Source organism: Vitis riparia, chromosome 3 (assembly GCF_004353265.1).
Source record: "Vitis riparia cultivar Riparia Gloire de Montpellier isolate 1030 chromosome 3, EGFV_Vit.rip_1.0, whole genome shotgun sequence".
Classification (NCBI taxonomy): Eukaryota; Viridiplantae; Streptophyta; class Magnoliopsida; order Vitales; family Vitaceae; genus Vitis; species Vitis riparia.
Genome location: NC_048433.1, coordinates 2,303,346 through 2,326,108, shown reverse-complemented (window position 1 = coordinate 2,326,108; position 22,763 = coordinate 2,303,346). Strand labels below are relative to the sequence as shown.

At 33.9% G+C, this 22,763-nt stretch overlaps 3 protein-coding genes across 4 annotated transcripts; 2 read left to right on the top strand and 1 right to left on the bottom strand.

Annotated features, from left to right (window-relative positions):
- Positions 1 to 1,683: 1,683 nt before the first annotated feature.
- LOC117911445 (cytokinin riboside 5'-monophosphate phosphoribohydrolase LOG5-like) lies at positions 1,684 to 3,508 on the top strand. 2 transcript variants are annotated; one of them, XM_034825824.1, is made up of 7 exons: positions 1,685 to 1,900; positions 1,993 to 2,090; positions 2,183 to 2,213; positions 2,316 to 2,415; positions 2,506 to 2,576; positions 2,654 to 2,797; positions 2,993 to 3,508. In XM_034825824.1, exons 1-7 carry the CDS (start codon positions 1,787 to 1,789, stop codon positions 3,122 to 3,124), a joined length of 690 nt encoding a protein of 229 aa, XP_034681715.1. In that variant the 5' UTR covers positions 1,685 to 1,786; the 3' UTR covers positions 3,125 to 3,508. The 2 variants fall into 2 exon arrangements, with proteins under 2 accessions (XP_034681714.1, XP_034681715.1); XM_034825823.1 differs by having other exon boundaries at positions 1,684 to 1,900; positions 2,316 to 2,576.
- An 8,838-nt stretch (positions 3,509 to 12,346) lies between these two features.
- On the top strand, positions 12,347 to 13,767 carry LOC117910105 (NAC domain-containing protein 22-like). Its single transcript, XM_034824165.1, has 3 exons — positions 12,347 to 12,609; positions 12,711 to 12,979; positions 13,093 to 13,767. The coding sequence occupies exons 1-3, from the start codon at positions 12,444 to 12,446 to the stop codon at positions 13,495 to 13,497; spliced, it is 840 nt and encodes a 279-aa protein (XP_034680056.1). The 5' UTR covers positions 12,347 to 12,443; the 3' UTR covers positions 13,498 to 13,767.
- A 1,422-nt stretch (positions 13,768 to 15,189) lies between these two features.
- LOC117911907 (basic endochitinase) lies at positions 15,190 to 16,639 on the bottom strand. The gene is made up of 3 exons (XM_034826342.1): positions 16,203 to 16,639; positions 15,835 to 15,988; positions 15,190 to 15,742 (listed from the first exon to the last, which is right to left on the bottom strand). Exons 1-3 carry the CDS (start codon positions 16,600 to 16,602, stop codon positions 15,349 to 15,351), a joined length of 948 nt encoding a protein of 315 aa, XP_034682233.1. The 5' UTR covers positions 16,603 to 16,639; the 3' UTR covers positions 15,190 to 15,348.
- Between the last annotated feature and the right edge of the window lie 6,124 nt (positions 16,640 to 22,763).

The window sequence follows — 22,763 nt, the reverse complement described above, 5'->3', positions numbered from 1 at the left end:
AAACTAGTGCGTCTTATTTCGTTGATATCCATGTCATAAAACCATTTAAAAAAAATCAAAACCATAATTACCAATAATAATTTTATGATAAGATGCACTAATTTAGAAATTATTTTGGAAATAAGATTACTTTGTGAAATTTTTTTTTAAGAAATCATTTTTACCCAAAATTTTATTTTCCCTCTATTTTATTTTCAATATTTTTTAATACCTAACTAGTTTCTAATAATAATTCTTAATTATTTTTAATTCAAGGGTTTATTTATTATTTATTTATTTTTCCCCAAAGTAGTAGCATTACGTGATTGAAAAGGAATATGATCAAAAGTTCTATTTTTATTTTTTATCCTAGTAAAGATCATTTTGACTTTGAACTCCAAATTTGTATAGTGGGCACGAAGAAAATGGAAGCTTAGTGAATTGGCATACACCAAGTGTCATTGGGATGATGGTGGGTTTTGAGATGATTAAGGGCTCTGCATGATACCAAAGAGACAAAAATTGGGTTGTGTTTTGAATAGAGAAATTAGGGGCATTAAGCATAGTTTTCATAATTTTTTATGCACCCCTTTAAGTAGTTTTTGAATTAAGACTACGAGAAAGAAAAAAGTAAACCTTCTTTTTTAAATGTTATTCATATTGACTCGATTCATCGAATTCCTTTATCATCATTCGCTTCATAAAATATTTAAAACAATTTAAAAGTTTAAGTAACGACAACGAACTTAAGACTTTAACAAATGATGAAATTAAATTGTTAAAGACGTCATTTGTGTTATTTGTATAAGTTGATTGAATCTTTTGCCAAAGTTACAAATAATGTTATTTAAATTAATCAAGTTTATTGAATTCTTATATCATACAAAAGAAAAAAACATTCTTAATTTTATATACCATTGCACTAATTGTATTTACAAATTAACAAATCCTTTTAACATAGTCTTATCAATCAAGTTCATTAAATTCCTCTATCAGATTTAAAAATATTTTAATATTTGCTTAATATCATATTAATTATCACTATTTTTATCAACTTGCAAATCGATAAAGCCTTTCAACATCTTAACGGTATTCGGTGACTTAGATCAAAAACTCCTTTCTACATATTAATTATATTTCAAATTTAAAGTATAATATAATTTCTTCTCAATGCATCCCACCACAAAAAAGTCAAAATCTATCTCGTGTACAAAAGTCAACATTTTACTATGACTTTATCACATCTTAATATCATCCGTTAATCCCACAATAAAAATTAATCTAAATACAAAATATTATTTAATTCTATTATCCTCTATCACCAGATTCACCACCTATCATAATTTAAGGTAATACAAAGATTGATAAAAGAAAAAAAAATTTTAATAGAAAATATTTTGAAAAATTGAGGCTAGAAAGGCTTTGGGCTAGGATGGGCCAACTCTCTCATGAGTCAACTCATAATCCAGGTCCTAGCCAAGTTTTGAACCAAAATTACATTCCTACCCTTGTAAATAAAAATAGACATATATATACAATCCAATTTTACAAATATTTTTTTAAAAATTATTTTTTATTTTCTTCCAAAAATTAAATGAGTAAAAAAAAAAAGTTAAAAAAGTAATCTTCCTATTATCTGTGGAGTCTTTCTATATATGCATATATAGTGGATAGATGTTATATTCTTCCTTGTCCTTCGTGTTAAAAAGCTTGTAGGCCCTGGTTCCACAATCTTTTCTCTCTATATATCTACTGCTCCGTAGTGTTTGAATACCTAACAGCTCACCACCAAGAGTCCGCCGTAGTCATGGAGGAGAAGGTTGTGTATTCCAGATTCAAGAGTGTCTGTGTCTTCTGTGGAAGCAGCACTGGCAAGAGAAACTGTTACAGAGATGCCGCCATTGAATTAGGGCAAGAGCTGGTACACTCTCACCGCTTCGAACCCATTTCTTTTGCTTGTTTTCTTGTGCATGTTTTCTGAAGATTTTTTTGGTTTTGGGGTGTTGTGTGAAGGTGGCGAGGAGGCTGGACCTTGTGTATGGAGGTGGGAGTATTGGCTTGATGGGTCTGGTTTCTCAAGCTGTTCATCGTGGTGGAGGACATGTTCTTGGGTAGATGCTTTGTATTTTGATCTGGGTTTGTGTTATTTTTGTTGTTTTTCACGATATATTGAGGATTTTTGGTTCATTTTTGGGCTCTCCAGGATCATTCCCAGAACTCTGATGTGCAAAGAGGTGATAAAACTCATCTGGGTTTCTTCTGCTTCTGATATTTTCTGCATTGTAGGGTCTTTTAGCTTCGACATCTCTCAAAATGTTTGTTTTGTGGAGCCACAGATAACAGGAGAGACGGTTGGAGAGGTCAGGCCTGTGGCCGACATGCACCAAAGAAAAGCAGAAATGGCCCGCCATTCTGATTGCTTCATTGCCTTACCAGGTCCCCATTTGCATAAACTGAAGCTACACTTTACTCTTTGTTTTCAATTCATTTCACATGAAATCAGCAACATCCTTCTGGCTTTTTCAGGTGGGTATGGAACTCTAGAGGAATTGCTGGAAGTCATCACCTGGGCACAGCTCGGAATCCATGACAAACCAGTGAGCCAAAATCCGAAACCATTAAGAATAACCTCCCAAGATTTTGATTCTCTAAGTTTTTCTCTGAAAATCTGCAGGTGGGTTTGCTCAATGTGGATGGCTACTACAACTACCTGCTCACCTTCATTGACAAAGCAGTGGATGATGGCTTCATCAAGCCTTCACAGCGCCATATCATTGTGTCAGCTCCAAACGCCAAAGAGCTAGTCCAAAAGCTTGAGGTGGGTCTTGAGCAAATAACACCCAGTTTCTTTTCTCTTCCTTTCCTTTTTCTTTTTCTAAATCTTGGATTAAAACATAAGTGGAAAAGACAATCCGGAGATGAAGAGAGAGAATCTGGTCAGGTTACCATATTGATCTTTATCTCAGTGATGTTGTTTCCTTGTGAATGATGATTCTGCCTTGGTTTTGATTAGGAGTACGTGCCTGTGCATGATGGGGTCATTGCAAAGGCGAGGTGGGAGGTTGAACAACAGCAGCATCAGCAGCAGCAGCAACAGCAGGTGGGGTTCAATGCCACTACTTTGCAGACTGAGGTAGCTCTATAAAGAGAGACATTCAAGAATGCCGAAGAAAGAAAGTAGGGGGAAAAAAGGTGTTTTGGGGTCTATCCTTTTGCTCTGATTTTGGGTTTTAGGTGGGGAGATAAAGAGAGGAAATCAACAGTTTGAAAAATGTGCTTTTTTGTAAAGTGGGGAAAGAAACTACTTTTCTTTTTTTTTTTTTTTTTTTTTTTTTTTGGGTTTTTCTTTGTTTTATGTCATTCTAATCTTACTGGTGGGGGGCTAAGCTAAAGCTTTGTATTTTCTGCATGGATTGGGCTTGTACATAAAGATATATATTCTAAGAAAGAACAAGAAGCAAAATCCAAAAGTTGTAGCAGCTTTATTCTCAATTGCAAATGCTAGCCTATGAGCACATCCATGCCTTTAGCTGTGGCGGTGCCAGTTTTTAAGGTACTGTTATGTGGTGTGTGATGATGATGAGTTATGGCCATTTCCACTGTTATCTGGGCCTTGAAAATTAGTGGGGGTGTGAGTTTTCTGGCCAATTTGTAGACCACTTTTGCTACCAACCTTGTGTTTGCTTGACCTTTTCTCAGTAATCAGATTCTACCCGAAAACAAAAACAAGGAAAAAATGAAAAAGAAATGGAGTGATGATCAGAGAGTAGTACTGATACAGCTCATTGCAGGGACAGGGATTTTTGAACTGTAGCTGGGGGCGGTTTGTTTGGTGCTCCTGAAAAGCACTGGAGAGAGAGAGAAAGTGTGTGTGGTGAGGGAGAGTTCCAAATGATGGTCTGAAAACGAAAAAACTGACCAATCATGGATACCTAACGAACTACCAAAGGCTGCCTTTCTCTATATCTTTTTCTCAATCTTTTTTCCTCCATGCCCACCTCAATAAAATATAATAAAAGCTCTTCCACACCATCCATGGCCCTCCTCTGACCTCTCTCACTTTGTCACCAGTCACCAGACTCACCACTCATAATTTCAGTGTACAAACCCTAATCTCAAAGCCAAATTAACATTTCGTCTTCTGGGTCTGATCAAGTCCTTTTTTTTTGAGTTACTGGTTTTTCTGCAGCCCATGGGCATTATCCATGGGTTCACCGATTGGGCAAATTGTCTTCCATGTGAACCCAATACTTTCATGTTAACATTGACCCACATTTTTATCACTTTTTGCAGCCAAGCTCACCACTGCAACTGCCATCTCTCCTCAGTCAAACTTACTCCATCTTTGGCTTTCCCAAAATAAATCTAACCAACATCTCCCATATGTGCCATTTTTGGTTGAAATTAGCCTTTTGGTTTGGCCAACAAAATACACAAATTTGGACACTGTTGAAATCAATTTGAAACCAAATTTGGAAAATGTAGTTCATGTGAAAAAAAAAAAACCCAATTAGAAATTATGATTTTAATATAAATTCAAAAATTTGCATCTTCAGATCAATGATTTTACTACCTATAAAATAAGAAATTGTATCTAGAAACTTCTAAGATTTTCATGAAAGCCTCTTTTATAGATCTGGTTTAGAAACTATTATTTTTTAAAAGAAAATTTTGAAAGGTAATTATGTGACTCCTACTTAATTGTTTTAAAAGACATCTCAAACATATACTTGCTCAGCCAAAAGGTTGAATTTGACCTACTTTTCCACTTTTGCCTTTAAAAGGGTACTTTCTTTCAAAAAATCAAGTGTTGCAACCTCTTATAGTACATAGATGATTGATTGCCTTGGGGGGAAAGATGTGGTTAATGAAGATTGGTAAAACTTTCACATGGACACATCCATAATTGGGCATTACTGTCATGGGCTCAAACACTAAAGGAACATTTTGATAATATTTTAAGAATAAAGTATAGGAAAATGAAATGAAAATGACCCTAATCCCAAGTGTGATGAGCTAACTTCAACCAAGTTCTGCAGCATTTTTCAGTAGTCATATAAGTTTGTTTTTATGTGTTTTTGTTTTTTCCAAAAGAAATTATCAAATATCTTTTCGAATCTCGAAAACAATTCCATGAAGGCTTTAGTTTTTGGCATATGGATATGGGACCATTAGGTGGTTGAGGAAAAGTCATACAGAGTCATATGCTATGAACCTCTGGTTGCCAAAAGGAAAATGAAGCCATCAAAAGTCTACTGTATAAACTGCAGTTGGATGACTGGTTTAGTTTATAAACTACTAGGCCTGTTATTTCAATGGCTTTTCTTCTTTTGGGCCCTCTTTTTCTAAAAGGGTTATCAATTTGGGCTCTGTCCTTTGTCCTGCTTTCACAGTTGATCATATTCTTTGGAAAAGGCAATGATGATAGGTGGGGAAAATTTTTGAGATAGGGGCATGGTGATGGTACAGTTACATTGTATTATCTGTTTTCCTTCTTGGCTAGGGACCCTGATCCGTTCAAAAACCAGTAATCCAGCTTATTAAAATTAGGGTTTTTTCTCCCTTATCAATGTTCAAAGTTCAAACTTCAAACTTCAAACCATTTCCTCTTCTCTAGCAATGATTGTGCTTGAGACCCTTACACCTTTTTCTTTTAAATATGGTAATAGACTCTTTCAAGTGTTAATAAGTTTGAAATAGAATTTTGAAATATCGGTTTGATTCGATTTTTATCAGTTAAACAAGAAAATCAAAGACTGAATCGGTTCGATTTGATTCGATTTTTATCAGTTAAACAACAAGGGAATCAAAGACTGAATCGATAAAACCAATCGGTAAAATCAATTGTCAAAATTCTTAAATAGAATCAATCTTCCTAATTGTTAAAAATCAAGTTGATTTGATAGGTTTTGATAAGGAGGAATTGATTTTTTTTTTTTTTTTTCACTTATACTTCTACACCTGATTACCTTTAGGGCAAGTTATGAAACTTAAAGGTGACTCATGATAAGTTAGTAGCACTTACAAAAGCAAGTGATGACTCATTTTACATGTATGAATATGTTTTGAAACCGTGAATGATAATATCTACTTAGGTGTCATCCTTGGTATGGGTCACTCTAAGCTACCCGTGAGTCTCATGGGGCCATGACCTCCTCATCTTGTCTCCATGGGAGGGTCCTAAGGGTCAATTGGCCCAAAGCAATACTAGTTCTAGTTATATGTAACCTTTCTTTGTATCCCCCTCCATTTTTGTCCCTTAAACCTGACCATATAACCTAATCTAATATAACCTAAAACCAATATTCACCAAGTGTGGTTGTTAAGTTCTAGACTCAGCCCAGAAAGCAATGGGTGAGACCAAATGGCATATGTTAGAACTCCCCAGTGGGCTAATCTTGATGGGTTTATTCCCTTTACTCACACTGTCTTGTCCATATGTACAAGGAGCTGAGCCCACTTCTCACTAGAAGGAAGGGAGTGGAAAATTGAAAGAGAATGCCAGAGAAACTGCTGAACAGGTTTTCTTAACCTTTTGGCAGGTCAATTTCAAGGGATTTCAAAACCAAGAAACCCCCAAGAGAACTAGTCTAATTCTTGATTGATTTTTTCCTTGTTCTTTTCCCTTCTTTTTTCAGTAGCTCCTCAAGCTCTAAGGTTGCTAATGATCTGGGGGAGCAATCAAATGTGTTCACCCTAATTTTTACCCTAATTGAGATTGATTATGAGGCCTTCATTGAACAAATTCAGATTGAGCTTGGTGTTTGCAGCCCTACTGGTGAGGCCATGGTTGGTAGTCTACTAGCCAAGTTCATAATCAATGTTGCTTAATTTAGTGCTCCTTTAGGTACCTTCTTGTTTTCCATTTTAAAAAAGAAATATTTGGTTAAAAGGGCAAAATCGAAAATCTAACATTTCCCATGTTTTGTCTGGAAAAATAATCAATTTTTGACATAAATACTATTTTCTATTTTAAGTATTTATATGTAGGTTTTAAAAGTAAAAGTTATTTTTATAAGAAAATAATGATGATATTTTTGTTCAAATGATGCTAAAAAAGGGTGGGATGTTAAATTTGAAAAATTGGGTTTTAAGAGCTCCTTTTAATCAAATAACCCTTTAAAAAATATAATATGATAGTAACTTAGATATAATATATAAGAACTTTGAAACTTGCTTTAAAAAAATAATAATTTTTTTTTAAAAAAAATTTAAAAGAAATTTATAAGGAGATAAGATAAGTCCATATTTTTTATATAAGAGTTACTATTATTTTTTATTTTTAAAATAAAAAAAATAAAGTGTATCCAAACGATTAATCAACTCCAAACCACGATTAATGTTTCCAATTAGATGATCATACAATATCAAATAATGGCTATCCATCACTCTCTATGCACATGAATGCAATGAGCTAATTTCATTTTCTCGTGATGTTTACTTCTTTGTAGGCCAGTAGACATAGATATATAGCTGTCCCCTTTTTTGGACTCGGTCTTTCTAAAAATCGATGAAGGATATCTAAACAAAATAAAAAAAAATTAAACTTTTAAAAACTTTTCAAGATACACTCAAACGTGAAAATAAATTAATATATTATGGGAGTAAAAGTATCCATTAAAGAATAAAATGGTATATTTATATAATTATTTTATAAAATTAAGAATATTTATATATAATAAAATTATTGATTAAAATATTTATTTTAAGGTAGGAAAGAGGGGAATCAAATTATTATGCCTTTATGCTTAGAATTCTATCAAGACTTTGGAGTTGACTCCTTCAAATAACATGCCAACTAGCACATGGGCCAGTGGAAAAACTTGATCAACAACCATGTTGCTGACAACCCAGTGGAACTCATGTGGGTCTTGCACATCTCACAGAGGAAACAACTATGAAAAGACCCCAAAAAGATAGGGAAGATTCCAGGAAATTGCAAGGAAAGCTACTCTGAAAGTAAATGATTTGTCCTACAAGAAGACCCACCCACCCTCTGTAAACAGCAGTGCCGATAGGGAACTAATACAAAAACTAAAGAATCAAGGAACTTAAAAAAATGGAGATAGTGGTCACCCACCTAAACAGGAAAGACTTGTTGAAGTCTTTGGAGGAGACTTCCAAGTCAAAACTCTGTCCTTTTCCCTCACATTATGGCATGAATCAGTGTGGAAGCAACGCGGCTATTGCTTTGCCAATCACCCATATTGAAATTCTCTCCCTTTGTTTAAGTTTCAATGCATTAATTTACACTTAACAAATTGGGAAATGGTTGTTGGGTTTCAGGTTGTGTCTAAGACTGAAAATCATTAGTTCTAACACTTGGGTTTTGAGTTATTTTTTGTTGGGAAATTGGATTCAAAAGTAGTAAGTTAGTGGGGTACTTTTGATTCTTTCTTACTTTTTAACAAGCAAGGGGTGATATTAAATTGGATTCCATGGCTTTTGCTTTACTTGATGTTGTAATTTAGAGCTTTCTACCTAACAAAATTTTGTGGGGCTCTTCTCTCTCTCTTTCTCTCTTTTTTTCCTTCAAAACAACCTAAGATTTTATGTTTAATTTGGATTTTTTTTTTCTTTTTTATGTTGCAATTTATAGAGCCTTTCTACTATTCTACCAACCAAAACTTTGTGGGATTTTGCCTCCCTTTTTTTTTTTCAAAATAAATTAAAATTTTATGCTTAATTCACATTTGAAAGCATCCGAAAAAGAAAATATGAGCAAAAGATAATAAAAAGGTTTGTTTAATAACTGTTTTTCGAGAATAATTTTCTATTTAAAAAAAAAATTTAATAATTAAAAACTATTTTCTATTTAGAGTACATCTTTTAGTTATTTTTTGAGAATTGTTTTAAAAAATAGTTATACAAACACGAAAAAAATGATTAAAAGTAAAACGTAAGATATAAAATTTATTTTTAAAAATTTTAAAAATATTAAAAACATTTCAAGTTTTCAAATAGATTCTTATTCTATAAAAAAAAAAAAAACAGTTTTTAAAAATTGTTTTCAAACATGTCCCTGGACAAACCCTCATTTTTTTTTTAAATTTAAAATTTCTAACATGTGATAATATATGAATTTTAAAATAATTTTTATTATATTTAATTTTTTTTAAAAACCTTTTTTTGACCAAACCAAATAAGAGACCTTAGATCCCTTGAAATCCAAATCAGGCCTTGGGCTCTCCTAATGTATTATTTTGTACAAAAACTAGGCAAATTTATTGTCTCAGGCCAATAGACACCATTTACAACAGTTGGACTCATCTATTTGTCTTTGCTTAGATACCAATTCTTTTGTAAGACTTGGTTTTCATGCATGACCACACAAAATTTTTAGAATGGGAAATTTCGTATTATTGTACTTAGGAAAATTCCAATCAAATTGAAAGTCACTTTATAGATACTACGCATCCTATAAGACCAAAGACTTCCACTTTTTCTATTTTGTTTGTTTGTTTATTTATTTAAAGATATTAATTTTAAAATTAAAGTATAAAGCATGATAAGTGTGTGAAAAGATTGAAATAAATGAATTTATTAATGTTAAGTATTCTGTCCCATGTGACCAAAAAGTAGAAATGATGTAACTCATATAATTGAGACGCGTTTCAAAGTCGTAAAGTTAAATAAATTCCGAACTAAAGCAAATAATATTTATATATTTTGTTTGAAAATAAAATTTAAATATTTTCATTTTTTTTTCAAGATAAATCAATACATAATAAGTTACCCGTTGTATGTTTAAAATTTTGAAATTTGATAGATTCAAAGCATGTCTTATTGTGGGTAAGAAATTTTAATTTTTTTTTCTTCATATTTTACATAACATATCAACATTTTGGATTTATTTTTCTAAAATTTTTCGATCTAAACATAACTTCATTACAATAAATATTTACTGGTTATAAAGATTTAAAAGATTTAAGGATGTTTGTATTTTTACCTTTTTACTAAAAGTAATTTACTTGCATATTTTATGTTGTTTGTTTTTTTATTTTATTATAAATTTTTATCTAAATATAAAAAATCAAAATATTTAATTTTTTAAATGAAAAAATTACTTTTTAATACTTAATAAAAATAAAATATTATAAAAACAAACAAAGTAATACTTAACTTTATCGAGTATTATTTAATTTTAAATTCTATCTAAAATTAAGTAAAAATAAATAAATACAGTCTAATTGTGTTAAGTAAAGCTTAATACTTTATTTAAAATGACTTAAAAGTAAAAATTAAGTACTATTATTAAATAATAAATTTATGAGAGAAGCCAGGGAAATAAGAGACCTAACATAAAATCGAATCTTTTTGAGAAGACAAAGAATAGATTTTGAGAACACTTTTAAAAAATAGGTCAATGATATTTATTTTAAAATGAAAGTCTTTTTAATAATTTAGAATGTTTTCAACCCCATTTATGTTTCCAAAATTTCTTAAAAACAATTTTATTTATAACAAGTAAAAATAATTTAAAATAATTCAACTATGTTTTCAAAAAACATCCGATTTTCATAACAAGTTTTCAAAAAATCATTTTTTGTTTTTTGAGTATGGAATAGAAAATCATTTTAAAAAATAGCATTGAAAGAGGCTTAAAGTAACCCATTTTAACTTATAAATTATTTATAGGGTTATTTGAGTAAAAGGCCTTTTAAAACCCAATTTTTGAAATTTAACCTCTCACCCCTTTTTTTTGCATCATTTGGACAAAAATACCCTCGTCATTTTCTTATAAAAATAACCATTTCTTTTACAACTTACGTGTAAATACTTAAAATATAAAAGGGTATTTATATTTAAAAGGGTATTTATATTTAAAAAAATGGTTATTTTTCCAAAAAAAACATGGGAAGGGTTTGATTTCCGATTTGGGGATTACTTCATCCCTTTTAACCAAATATTTCTTATTTATAACATTAAAAAGTCTGTAATATTAAGTTATTTTATTAGATATATTTAGAGTTCGTTTGATAGTGATTTTAAAAAACACTTCTAATATTTTTAATACCTTAAAATTTTTATCATTCAAGTGTTAAAATTATTAAAAACGTTTTTTTAGAATCATTATCAAACACATTCTTAAAACCCTTTTGACAGTGATTTTAAGAAATGTTTTTAATTTTTTTAACACTTGAAAATTTTTATCATTCATGTGTTAGAAATGTTTGAAATATTTTTTAAAATAAGTACCAAATGTACTTTTAATGTGTTTAATACCTTATAATGTGTTTGATAGTGATTCTAAAGAACTTTTTTAACTATTCTAACATTTAAATGATAAAAAATTTCAAGTATTAAAAATATTAGTAGCGTTTTTTAAAATCACTGTCAAACGAACTCTTAATTTAAGTAATTTAAAGTGTATTTGTTAGTGATTTTAGGAAATGTTTATAATCTTTCTAACTCTTAGAGCCTGTTTGATAATGATTTTAAGAAGTGTTTTTAAATTTTTTAACATTTAAATTTTCTTTATCATTTAAGTGTTAGATAGACTAAGAACCTTTTTTAGAATCACTATCAAATGCAACTTTAGAAATTTTTATCTTTCAAATATTAAAAAAATTAGAAACATTTTCTAAAATCATTAGCACTCTTCATCGTATTAACTCAATAAATTAATTTACCAAACATCCTTTAATGACCCGGTCAAGATATTCCCGACAAGATATTGATGCAATCCAGTGGAAAATGAAGATAAGGAGGTGCTTGGAATTTCATTAGCAATTGGAAAAAGAAAGAAGCCCCTGTCCTAGTCTCAATATAAATTTGTCTTCATTTTTACCCATTCTTCACACAATAACAACAAAGAATATAATAATGAAAATAAGAAAAATTTTGATAACATTATGGTAAGCCAAGTCTAGAACTTATTGGACCGAAAAATTGACCAAGTCTTCAAAATGGGAGTCATGGGGAAAAAATAATAAAAGTTTTTCTTGACTGTAAATGAACATAATGATAAATGAGAGCCCATTAGGTGGTATGACTGATTCAATGTGATGATACCAGAATGAACAAGACTTTCCATCTTTGAAAGGGAATATCAAATTCTGTGGAAGAGAATTTCACACTATGGAAAAATCCCAATTGGAATTTTCCAGGTAAACTCCAAAGAAATATGGAAAAGAAGACCAATGTGAGGGGCCAGAGATGTGGCCATGTCCATTTCCTCTGTCAAGTCTCTGGTGAGTAGTGAGTCTGCGAGGGTCAGTTTATAAGCGTGTGGGTTCCACCATTGGTACATGCCCACGTAATTCCAAGTCCATTGGAGACTTTTAGGCCCCCACACCCTTTAATTTTCATTCATCTTGGCCCCCTATGAAGCTGTAATCATCAGCTTTTGAGTTCTTATAAATATGTTCAGGAGTTCGTGTTTGTGAATATGGGGCCATTGCAATTAGCCTTAAAAAAACATTGAGAGGTAGCTTACAGGACAACAGCAGCAAGCAGTAGACATGGAGGACATGACAGCAGAGCTTGAACTACCCGGGTTTCGGTTTCATCCTACCGAGGAAGAACTCCTGGACTTCTACCTGAAAAATATCATTTTTGGGAAGAGGCAGAGGTTTGATATAATTGGACTGCTCAACATATATCATTATGATCCTTGGGCTTTGCCAGGTGTGTATTTCTTTAAATTCTTTTTGTTTGGATGTTTGAATGCTAATTAACTAGTATGAGGAAGCTAAATTGTTGATGTCATGGTGGGTTATTTTCGATAGGATTGGCGAAGATTGGCGAGAGGGAGTGGTACTTTTTTGTGCCTAGAGATAGGAAGCATGGCAATGGAGGAAGGCCTAACAGGACCACTGAAAATGGATTCTGGAAGGCCACAGGCTCAGACAGAAGAATACTGAATTCTTCTGATCCTAAAAGGATCATTGGCCTGAGAAAGACTCTTGTGTTCTACGAAGGAAGAGCACCTCATGGAAAAAAAACTGATTGGGTCATGAACGAATATCGCCTCCCAGACACCTGTTCCATACCAAAGGTACCTGCAAAATAGCCCTTCCCATGCAGGCAATTATCATCCAGTCACATTCTGCAGGAGAGCTCTGATGAATATGGGTTCTAATGTTTTCTCTTCTGTTATGTGTCATGCAGGACATAGTGTTGTGTAAGATATATAGGAAGGCAACATCCTTGAAGGTCCTGGAACAAAGGGCAGCAATGGAGGAAGAGATGAAGTCAGTTCATGGATCACCTTCATCCCCAATGTCATCAATGGATGGTATCTCATTCTGCAGCTCTCAACAAGAAAAGCCGGGCCCATCGATGCCCATGCAGGGCATGGTTTTCAAGAAGGAAGTAGTAGAAGAGAAGAAGTATGAAAATGGCCAGGAGGGTGCCAAAGGGTCTTGCTCATCTCTGCAGTTGCCATCAGGGAAGTTGACTGAGCTCCAAGTTCCAAAATCAGGCACAGACTGGAGCCAGGACCCCATTTGGACCCAACTAGGCAGCCCCTGGCTTCAAAATCTGAACACTTACACCAACATTCTGAATTTCTAAGGCCTTTGTTTATCTGCTGAGGATGAATCTCAATCAACCCTGTAGATAAATTTTGTCTCTGAGTCCATCTAGGCCTTTTTGTCATCCCTGGCTTGGTATGAATAACAGTTTGGACTGAGCCCAGAGGGTAGCCTTGACTCTGTTTCAAAGTTTGGACGTATTTACTGATCTTGTAATCAAAGAATGTTAACTTTATGTATGTTCAATGTAGCTTATAAGTTCATTATGCAATGTGGTTACTGGCCAACAGTGATCTCCATTTGATCTTCATTGATGATCTTCAATTTTAGAGCGTATGCAATCCTCTGCAAATGAACCAGATTAAGGTTTTTTAATGGGGATGTTTAGTGTGAAAGCCCGGAAAAGGGGGCACATAAATGGATTATATAACCAAAAGGTCTATTGGGAAATTGTATGGAGATTTCAGGCTTGGCCCCATGAGCATCTTTTACTTGATATTTTTTTGAACTTCTTGTCACCTACCTAATACTTGTTTAATAGCCACTTGCCTAACATCAAATCTTGGACTTGGCTTCTCTGATCTAGCGGGGGTAATGGAACAATACAATCACTTTCTTGATTCCCACTTCCAACAATGGGAAAAAGGTGTTGCAATCAAGCACTTAGCCATTTCATCTGAAAATTAATTAATCGGCATTGAGATCAAATTAATTTCAATTCGACATCAGAGTCATCCCACACAACACACCCATCCATCATACTTATCGCACACAAGTGACACAACACATTCATCCATCTAAAAATCATTTTTCACTTTAACCCATGACCCGTCTTTGATACCAGTTGTTTGAAGCAAAATATTAGCCATCAAAAACCAATTTTTCTAAGGTCATTTTTCAAAGACATGCAGCTCCTCTAACTCAAACCTATGATTTGGCTTTGATATCACTTGTTAAGATCAAGATATCAGTCATTTCATTTGATCAATTGGTTGTTAGTAAGATGGGTTAAGATCAAGTTAACCCTCTTTATGTGGTTCGACATCACATTCATTCACGCTCGTTTGGAGCTTAACCATTCAAAGAAACAGAGCGAGACTTAAAATCTTTCTCATACAACACATCCATTTTGGGGTTTTAACTCATCCCAAGCTTATAATAGAACCTAATCATCTCAGGCCCTACACGCCCATCCCAAGGTCAATTTTCAATCGTCATTGTCCTAGGAACAAAATTGTTTTTATAACTAACAAAGGCTACCGGAAAAATGTTATTATATACTGACATGAAAGCAAAATGTTATCAGTTGGTGAGACTATGATCAAGATCTATAACATTTGTATACTAAATTATTGTTGGAAAAGCCCACTTTTGTTATACGTTTTGACAGATTAAGAAGTTCAGAAAGATAACTTACCTAAAAAAAAATGTAGTAATCATAAACATCAAATATGAACTAGGTACTTTTCTAGGTATTTTCTGAGTATTTTCTGTCAAAAATGTATAAGAAAATCCAAAATTCAACATTGTCAATAACCCCTATTTCTAGCCACCAGTTCATACTGTTTATGGTGGAGAAAGTCCATGTCAAGGACCCCCTATGGAGGCATCTGATAATGTGTTCCGAAGCCTGGAGTTGTGTACTCATTCATGACACACCCATTAGGGAAATAAACTTAAGACACTAGACATTGCATACTGGGGATTGCAGAGGTTGTCACACACAGAAAGATTTGGATGCTCAGAAAACAAAATTTTGCTTATTATTGATCTTCTCTTAGTTGTTTGATGTAGCAACTAAGACGTTTATTCATACAGTTCATGGATACGACTTCTCACATCACCATAGCAGAGTGGACAAAACAGGTTGAGCAGAAAGCATACAGCAACTTTACATGGTGTCCAGCAGGAGGCCAGACCCGAAAGGCCTTTGGTTGTTGCAGTCCAGGTTGTTGCCATAGCTAACCCCAAGTATATCACAGTACCTCTTATAGAAACCTATGCGGTCCTGGACCTGAGGAACTACCCCTTTCCCACATTCAACACCTCCATTGATGATGTTTGTGATAACACCAAAACCGGGAAGCCGCCCTGCTGACTTATCTGCACCTGATGGGGTCCATCCTCCTGTGATGACATTATGGCAGGAAGGCTTGGGTGACTGGGGTGTCATCCAGAACCAGAAGGCTGTCTTGAATGATATGACTGCATCTGTTGCTACTAGATCAGGGTTGTTTACCAGGTCTACCCCTATGGCTTTCCCAGCTTGCCCATAGTTGTAGTTGCTGAAATACAAAGGTTATTTGTGATTAATCCATAGTTACCATGAAAGGAACAAGAAAGAATCTGTAAACAGAAGAAGTTTTCGTGTACTTACTAGGAAATCTGTATGGGGCCTCGGCCATAGTATTTCCTACCAGAGGCACAAGGCCACTGTGCACTAGGAACACAGTAAGCTCCGGGGCTGCCTTGTTCCCTGAGGTAGCAGTATCCCCAAGCGTATGGGCCATCAGGTGCACTAGCCCACCCCCCTGAACAAGCATAACCCAAATAAATCATTCAATTAAGGCTTTTCATATGCTACTCTGTAACGATTTGCTCCCTATCGTGTAGATATTAGAAAAGGGGTGAGAGCACATTGGACTCAAAATGGATAATATCTATATGGTTGGGAGCTGATCATTACATAATGACACTAAAATCAAATAAGACAACACAACAAACTTGAATACTAATTAAACTAACCAGTGGTTTCATGAGAAGTTTGAGCCAAGAAGGCTGCGATTTCCCTTTTACGAGTAGTGGTATCACCAGTTGTTCCAAAGCCAGGAAAGGCCTTAGCGGCAGCTATGAAAGCATCATAGGTGTAGAAGCCCTTGCCAGGGCAACTCCCCTCATTTCTATGCTTAAGCATATCATTGAACTTGGACCTGGTAATAAGCTGGCCAATGTCACCAGTGGAAGAACTGCACTGGCTTTGGCAGCCACTGCCACAGTAATCAGCAGTGTTGCCACACCAACCAAACTTGCTGCAGCATGCCCCCCCTGGGCAAACTCTACCCCCAGCTTGCCCTCCACATTGCTCTGCTGAGCCAACCAGTACTAATGACAACAGACAGAAAGCTACCAATGCCCACAACCCCATTTCTCTATTTGCTGTGAGTTTAGTTGTTTCTACACTAAGCTAGAGATTGCAGGTATAAATAGGGGGTGTTCTTGACTTGTTCAACAACATTGGATGGCCTTATCTTGTCTTCTTATCCATTATTTCTTTTGAAACTCGAAAGGGCAAAAGGATGGCACGTGGGCGGCTTTTTTTAGCCTCATCCCCATTAATGCTATTCTAATACAGAAAATGTCATCATATGCCAAGTGTATGTCAACTTATTGAGAGACAAATCCATAAAATATACCCAATAGAAGCGGTGAAAATGGACTACCTTCCTCACCAAGCTGCCACCTCTAGAGCTTGAGAAGCTACTGGATGGTAAATACTTGAAATCTTGCAAAGATTTTAACCATAAAGTTGTCAACAAATTTTTAAGTCTTTTAACAATATTCTTCAAATGGGAAGATGTTTGCTTGAATTTATTTTGAAGGGGGTTAACAAGTGGAACACTCTACACCTTTCATCGGACCCTTGCCTTCTGATTCAATACAAGTGTAAAAATTAAAGGAAAAACCCTTTAAACAAAGGTGAAAATGACTACTTTTATGACAGAATTGCTCTATCCTGTCCATTAACTTTATAGCTTTGCTCATTGTTTTTCAACGAGGTTAGGTATGGGGACATTGAATGTTGATCTATATTTATGGGCTGAGGATAAGGGAAATAATGGTCTGCAATCATGTGTTTTTTGTTCGTCTCCCGTTAGGACAAGTCATTGGCCAAGAAAGCGAGTCAAAAACAACATTTGCCCACTCCTGATTGAACCGACTATCTTTTTGGGACTGGATCTTCTCTGCTGCAATTTTTTAATGTTGCATATCTATGGAACCCAATGTGTCATGGAAAAACCCTTACTGCAATCTGGCATGGCATCTGATCAGCTCAAATGGACTTAGGTATATGGGATGGGTTTGGCTTCAGTTCTCAAATGAGAATCAAAGGCTATGGAGTGCGGCTCTGTTGAAGTTCTACGGTATGCAAAAGCCTTATAATATAATGATCCGTTTTCAATTATGTAGATATTGTCTATTTTAAGTCCAAAGGAGCTTCATAGGTTTATGATGTGTCTGAAAAAGGCTTATACATATATAATGTGGAAATTTTTTTTTCCCTTTGTATCACACAGAATTTCTCACTTTTTCAATACTAAAAGAGGTGCTATCAGCCTGTTGTTGGGCCAGGCCGACCTTGCCCACAGCTATGCAGCTTCCAAGGCCAAGGCCCCTTAATTTATGCAACTGCTTCGGCATCTGCAACCTTATCCTTTGGCCATAGCTGGGCATGGATCTACAATTGTGTTGATAATTGTTAGTTAATTAATTAATCAATCAACTCGTGAGCCACTGACACAACTGCTGGCCAAGAGGCAGGCTAGATCTGCATCTCACACATGACCATGCTCTTCACATTGTAGAAAAATGTGAATAGGTCAGTCATGTTCCACAACAGAAAGGCGGCCACCACTTGTGTTTTTTTTCATCATAGAGGAGGGCAAGGCAATTTGATTAGCTATAATAAACAAGAAGGTTTAAAATCTAAAAAAATGCTAAGGTATTATAGTGATTTCAATCAAAGTCCAAATCTAGACTCTTAAATACATATGATGGGATCTAGACCATTGAATGAGAATACATAAACACGGAATCAGGTATCAACGTACAAATAAATGAGATTAGGGTATAAATAACGAAACTTGAAAATATATAGATGACACAATTTAATTGATGGTGTCTTTTTCGTAACTACCAAAAAAAAGCTATATTTCTACATTATGGATGACCCTTTCAATTTGGCATCTACATCATCCCCTTGAATGATTGATTAAAGCACATGGATAAGAGCACTAAGGAGATGCCTGAGTGGCTTGAGTTGGAGATCTTTTAAGAATAGTGCAATTCTAGCTGGATGATGACCAATCAAGATGGTGTAGTTATCAAAATTTAATTGCATACAGTCCTACTGTGGAATCAATTAGGTAACTAGAAGCAAATGTCATAATCTTCATTGTTAACACTTGTTATTTAATTGATAATTTTATTTTTTTTATTAATTAGTTGTGACTTGGATTCTATCATTCTTCTCAAAACAACTTCGAACTTCTTCAAATTCAATTCGGGTTATTCGGAATAGTGAAATTTAAGATAAATATGTATTTATAATTTATAGTTTATAAAGTTTTTGGAATGACTAAAAGACGAAATTAGAAAAGACTTATTTTGTATTTCCTAATTAGGTTTCTATTATGTTTTAAATTCCAAAAATTGTATTTATCTTTAAATAAATGTTTGATTCTAAAAATGGTTTTTGGAATGCTTTAAAATTAAGAAACTCTCTATAATTTTGAAATGTTTTACAAGTACAGATAGAGAATTTTTATTAAAAAGGTATGAATTTCATAAACCCTGAGAGGGTATGAAAATCTTTAAAGATCTATCTTGAGAGCACATTTGGCTAAACTAAAGGTTAGAAATCTCAAGAGCACATTTGGCTAAACTAAAGGTTAGAAATCTCATCATGAAACTTTAATAGAGGCTTTGAGGGATCTAGTAAGAGCATACGCAATGTTGTGTTGGAGATGTGGAAAAGGAGTATAGGTGTTGATGATATAAGACTTTAGGGAGTAGGTGAATCCGATCATATAAAACAGTGCACTCTTTTTTCATAATTAGTGAATTATTTAACGGTCAAAAGACCACCCGTGATTTTTTTTATATACAAGGTTGTCAAGTGGTTTTTCCACGTCATATTCCTGTATTCACATTAGTGATTGATTTTATTAATATTTACATGAGATTGATTACTCTCCATGAATAAAGTAACAAACCAAAAAATGATAATAATGGAAATTAATTCAGGGGCTATCTGTTTAGCCCATTTGCCTCATTGTGTCAGGACTAGATATTAAATTTCTTTTACTACGAATGTGATTGAGCCCATAATGTTAGATTAATTTTTGTAATTAATCTATAATTTGGGCCACACATGTAAATAATTAAAATGTGTGTGCTATCATTTAATTAAGCCTAAATATAGTGATCTAATTAATAATTGATTAATTGGCTTAAGGGTATAATTGTCATGAGATTATTGTGTAGATACCATTAGATAATTATTATTTCTATGAGGGGCAGAAATATAATTGTGATAAAATTAAAACTGCCCTAGCAGTTTATAAATAGGGTTATGGTCCCCATTCTACCACTACGCATTCCAATTTCCTAAAATCCTCTCAGAGAGAAATTGACACAGAATCTAGTGGCCAGAATTGGAAGACCATCTCAAGGGTTTTCTTCCTATAAGGTTTCTCCTTCAATGGATTCAGGTATGCTTCCGCTATTATTTTTCTACTCATTTTTAATCAGGAGTTTCCAGTATATATGAAATTAGGGTATTCATCTTGGTTGAGTTATAACAAGAAATATTCCAGTATATATGAAATTAGGGTATTCACCTTGGTTGGATTTTTAACAAGTGGTATCAGAGCCAACTCCTTGATTAATTTTTTGAGTTATTATTTTAATATATATATATATATATATATATATATATATATATATATATATATATATATATATATATATATATATATATATATATATGTCAATGGATTAAGATTTATGAAATATTGAGTTGATAAATTTTTTTTTTATTACTATTATTATTATTATTATTTAATAGCATTTTATGATATTAATATTTAAGTTATTGATCTAACATTTTAAATAGGCTAATTAAAGCGGAAAATCACCAAAGTGACATCTTTCGTGTAGATTAGTCTGTTCGGGGTGTTAGATATTTGTGTGTATGTGATTCATGCGGGTATTGACTGACCCAAAGGAAAGTTAATATTTGGTCAAATTGCATACATACCTGTGATGATAAATATGTGATGATTATAAAGGTAACTTAATGTGAATAATAAATCAATCCAAAGATAGATTTATTATTTGACATAACTTATCATCAATGTTTGATCACTACAACAAGAGTACCACTTACAGTTAATATTACTGTCCAAAGACTTGATATTAATGTTGTGCTAGGTATCTTGAAATGTCATAATTTGCTTTTAAATTTAAAGATTATGTGTTTAATTGCTTATTTTATGTGAGCATGATGGTTTATTTGATTCATTTTATTTTGTTCTGGATTCAGCTTTTATATCAACTACTTCTATATCTGCCAACATCAATAATGTCCCTATGTTAAATGGGACTAATTTTAAGGACTGGAAAGAGAATATGATGATTCTCTTAGGCTGCATGGATATAGACTTAGCCTTGAGAATGCCCAAACCCGATGAACTCAATGAGCAAAGTACTCAAGAGGATGAGGTTTATTGGGGTAAGTGGGAACGTTCAAATAGGCTAAGTCTTATGATCATGAAGCGCGGAATTCCAGAAGCTTTCAGGGGTGCGGTAACCGATGAGGTTATTAATGCCAGTGACTTCCTTGCGGAAATTCAGAAACGTTTTGCCAAAAACGATAAGGCTGAAACGAGCACGCTTTTAGCAAGCTTGATTTCAATGAAGTATAAAGGCAAGGGTAATGTTCGGGAGTACATCATGGAGATGTCTCATCTTGCTTCAAAACTTAAGGCTTTGAAACTTGAGTTATCTGATGATTTACTCGTGCATTTGGTTCTCATCTCTCTTCCTGCACAATTTAATCAATTCAATGTCAGTTATAACTGTCAAAAGGATAAATGGACTCTTAATGAGCTCATTTCATTCTGTGTGCAAGAGGAAGAGAGATTGAAGCAAGATAAGACCGAAAGTGCTCATCTGGCTAGCACTTCCAAGGATAAGGGCAAACGAAGGAATAAGGATAATAAGGTTGCTGCTTCTAATGGCCTAGAACAAAAGAAACAGAAAGTTGAGGTAACATGTTTCTTCTGTAATAAGCCTGGACATACTAAGAAGGAATGTACCAAGTATGCTGCTTGGCGTGTTAAGAAAGGTATAATTCTTACTTTGGTCTGTTCTGAAGTTAATTTAGCTTCAGTATCTAGAAACACATGGTGGTTAGATTCTGGTGCTACTACTCACATTTGTGTTTCTATGCAGGGTTGCCTGAGTTACCGAAAACCAAGTGATGCTAAAAAATGCATCTATGTCGGAGACGGTCAGTCGGTAGAAGTGGAGGCAATAGGGCACTTTAGATTATTATTGAAATCTGGTTATTTTTTGGATTTAATAGATACTTTCGTTGTACCGTCTTTCAGACGAAATTTAATTTCAGTTTCTGTTTTGGACAAATCAGGTTATTCTTGTTCATTTGGAAACAATAGATTTGCATTATCTATTAATTCAAATATTGTAGGAACCGGTTTACTTAATGTTTATGATAATCTATATTTGTTGGAAACTGTTCCGTCCTATAATGAAACCTTGCATGTGGAATCACGAGGTACAAAACGTAAATTGAATAAAGATAATTCGGCCTCATTGTGGCACAAACGCCTAGGTCATATCTCTAAATCTAGAGTTGAGCGACTTGTGTCCGATGAGATTTTAGATTCACTTGACTTTTCAGATTTTGATATTTGTGTTGAGTGTATTAAAGGAAAACAGACCAAAACAAAGAAATTAGGTGCAAATAGAGCTACAGACGTCTTAGAATTAATTCATACAGATATCTGTGGACCATACCCTACAGCATCTTGGAATGGTCAACAGTACTTTATAACATTCATAGATGACTATTCAAGATATGGCTACCTATTTCTTATACATGAGAAATCACAATCATTGGACGTGTTCAAAACATTTAAAGCAGAAGTTGAGTTACAACTCAACAAAAGAATAAAGAGCGTCAGATCTGACCGTGGTGGTGAATACTATGGTAGATATGACGGATCAGGTGAACAATGTCCAGGACCATTTGCTAAATACCTAGAGGAATGTGGGATCGTCCCTCAATACACCATGCCAGGATCACCTAGCATGAATGGTGTAGCAAAAAGACGAAACCGAACCCTTAAGGACATGGTAAGGAGTATGATTAGTCATTTTACTTTACCCGAAAAACTCTGGGGTGAAGCACTCAAAACGGCAGCTTATATCCTAAATCGGGTGCCAACTAAAGCGGCTGCTAAAACGCCTTATGAGCTTTGGACGGGTCGAAAGCCCAGTTTA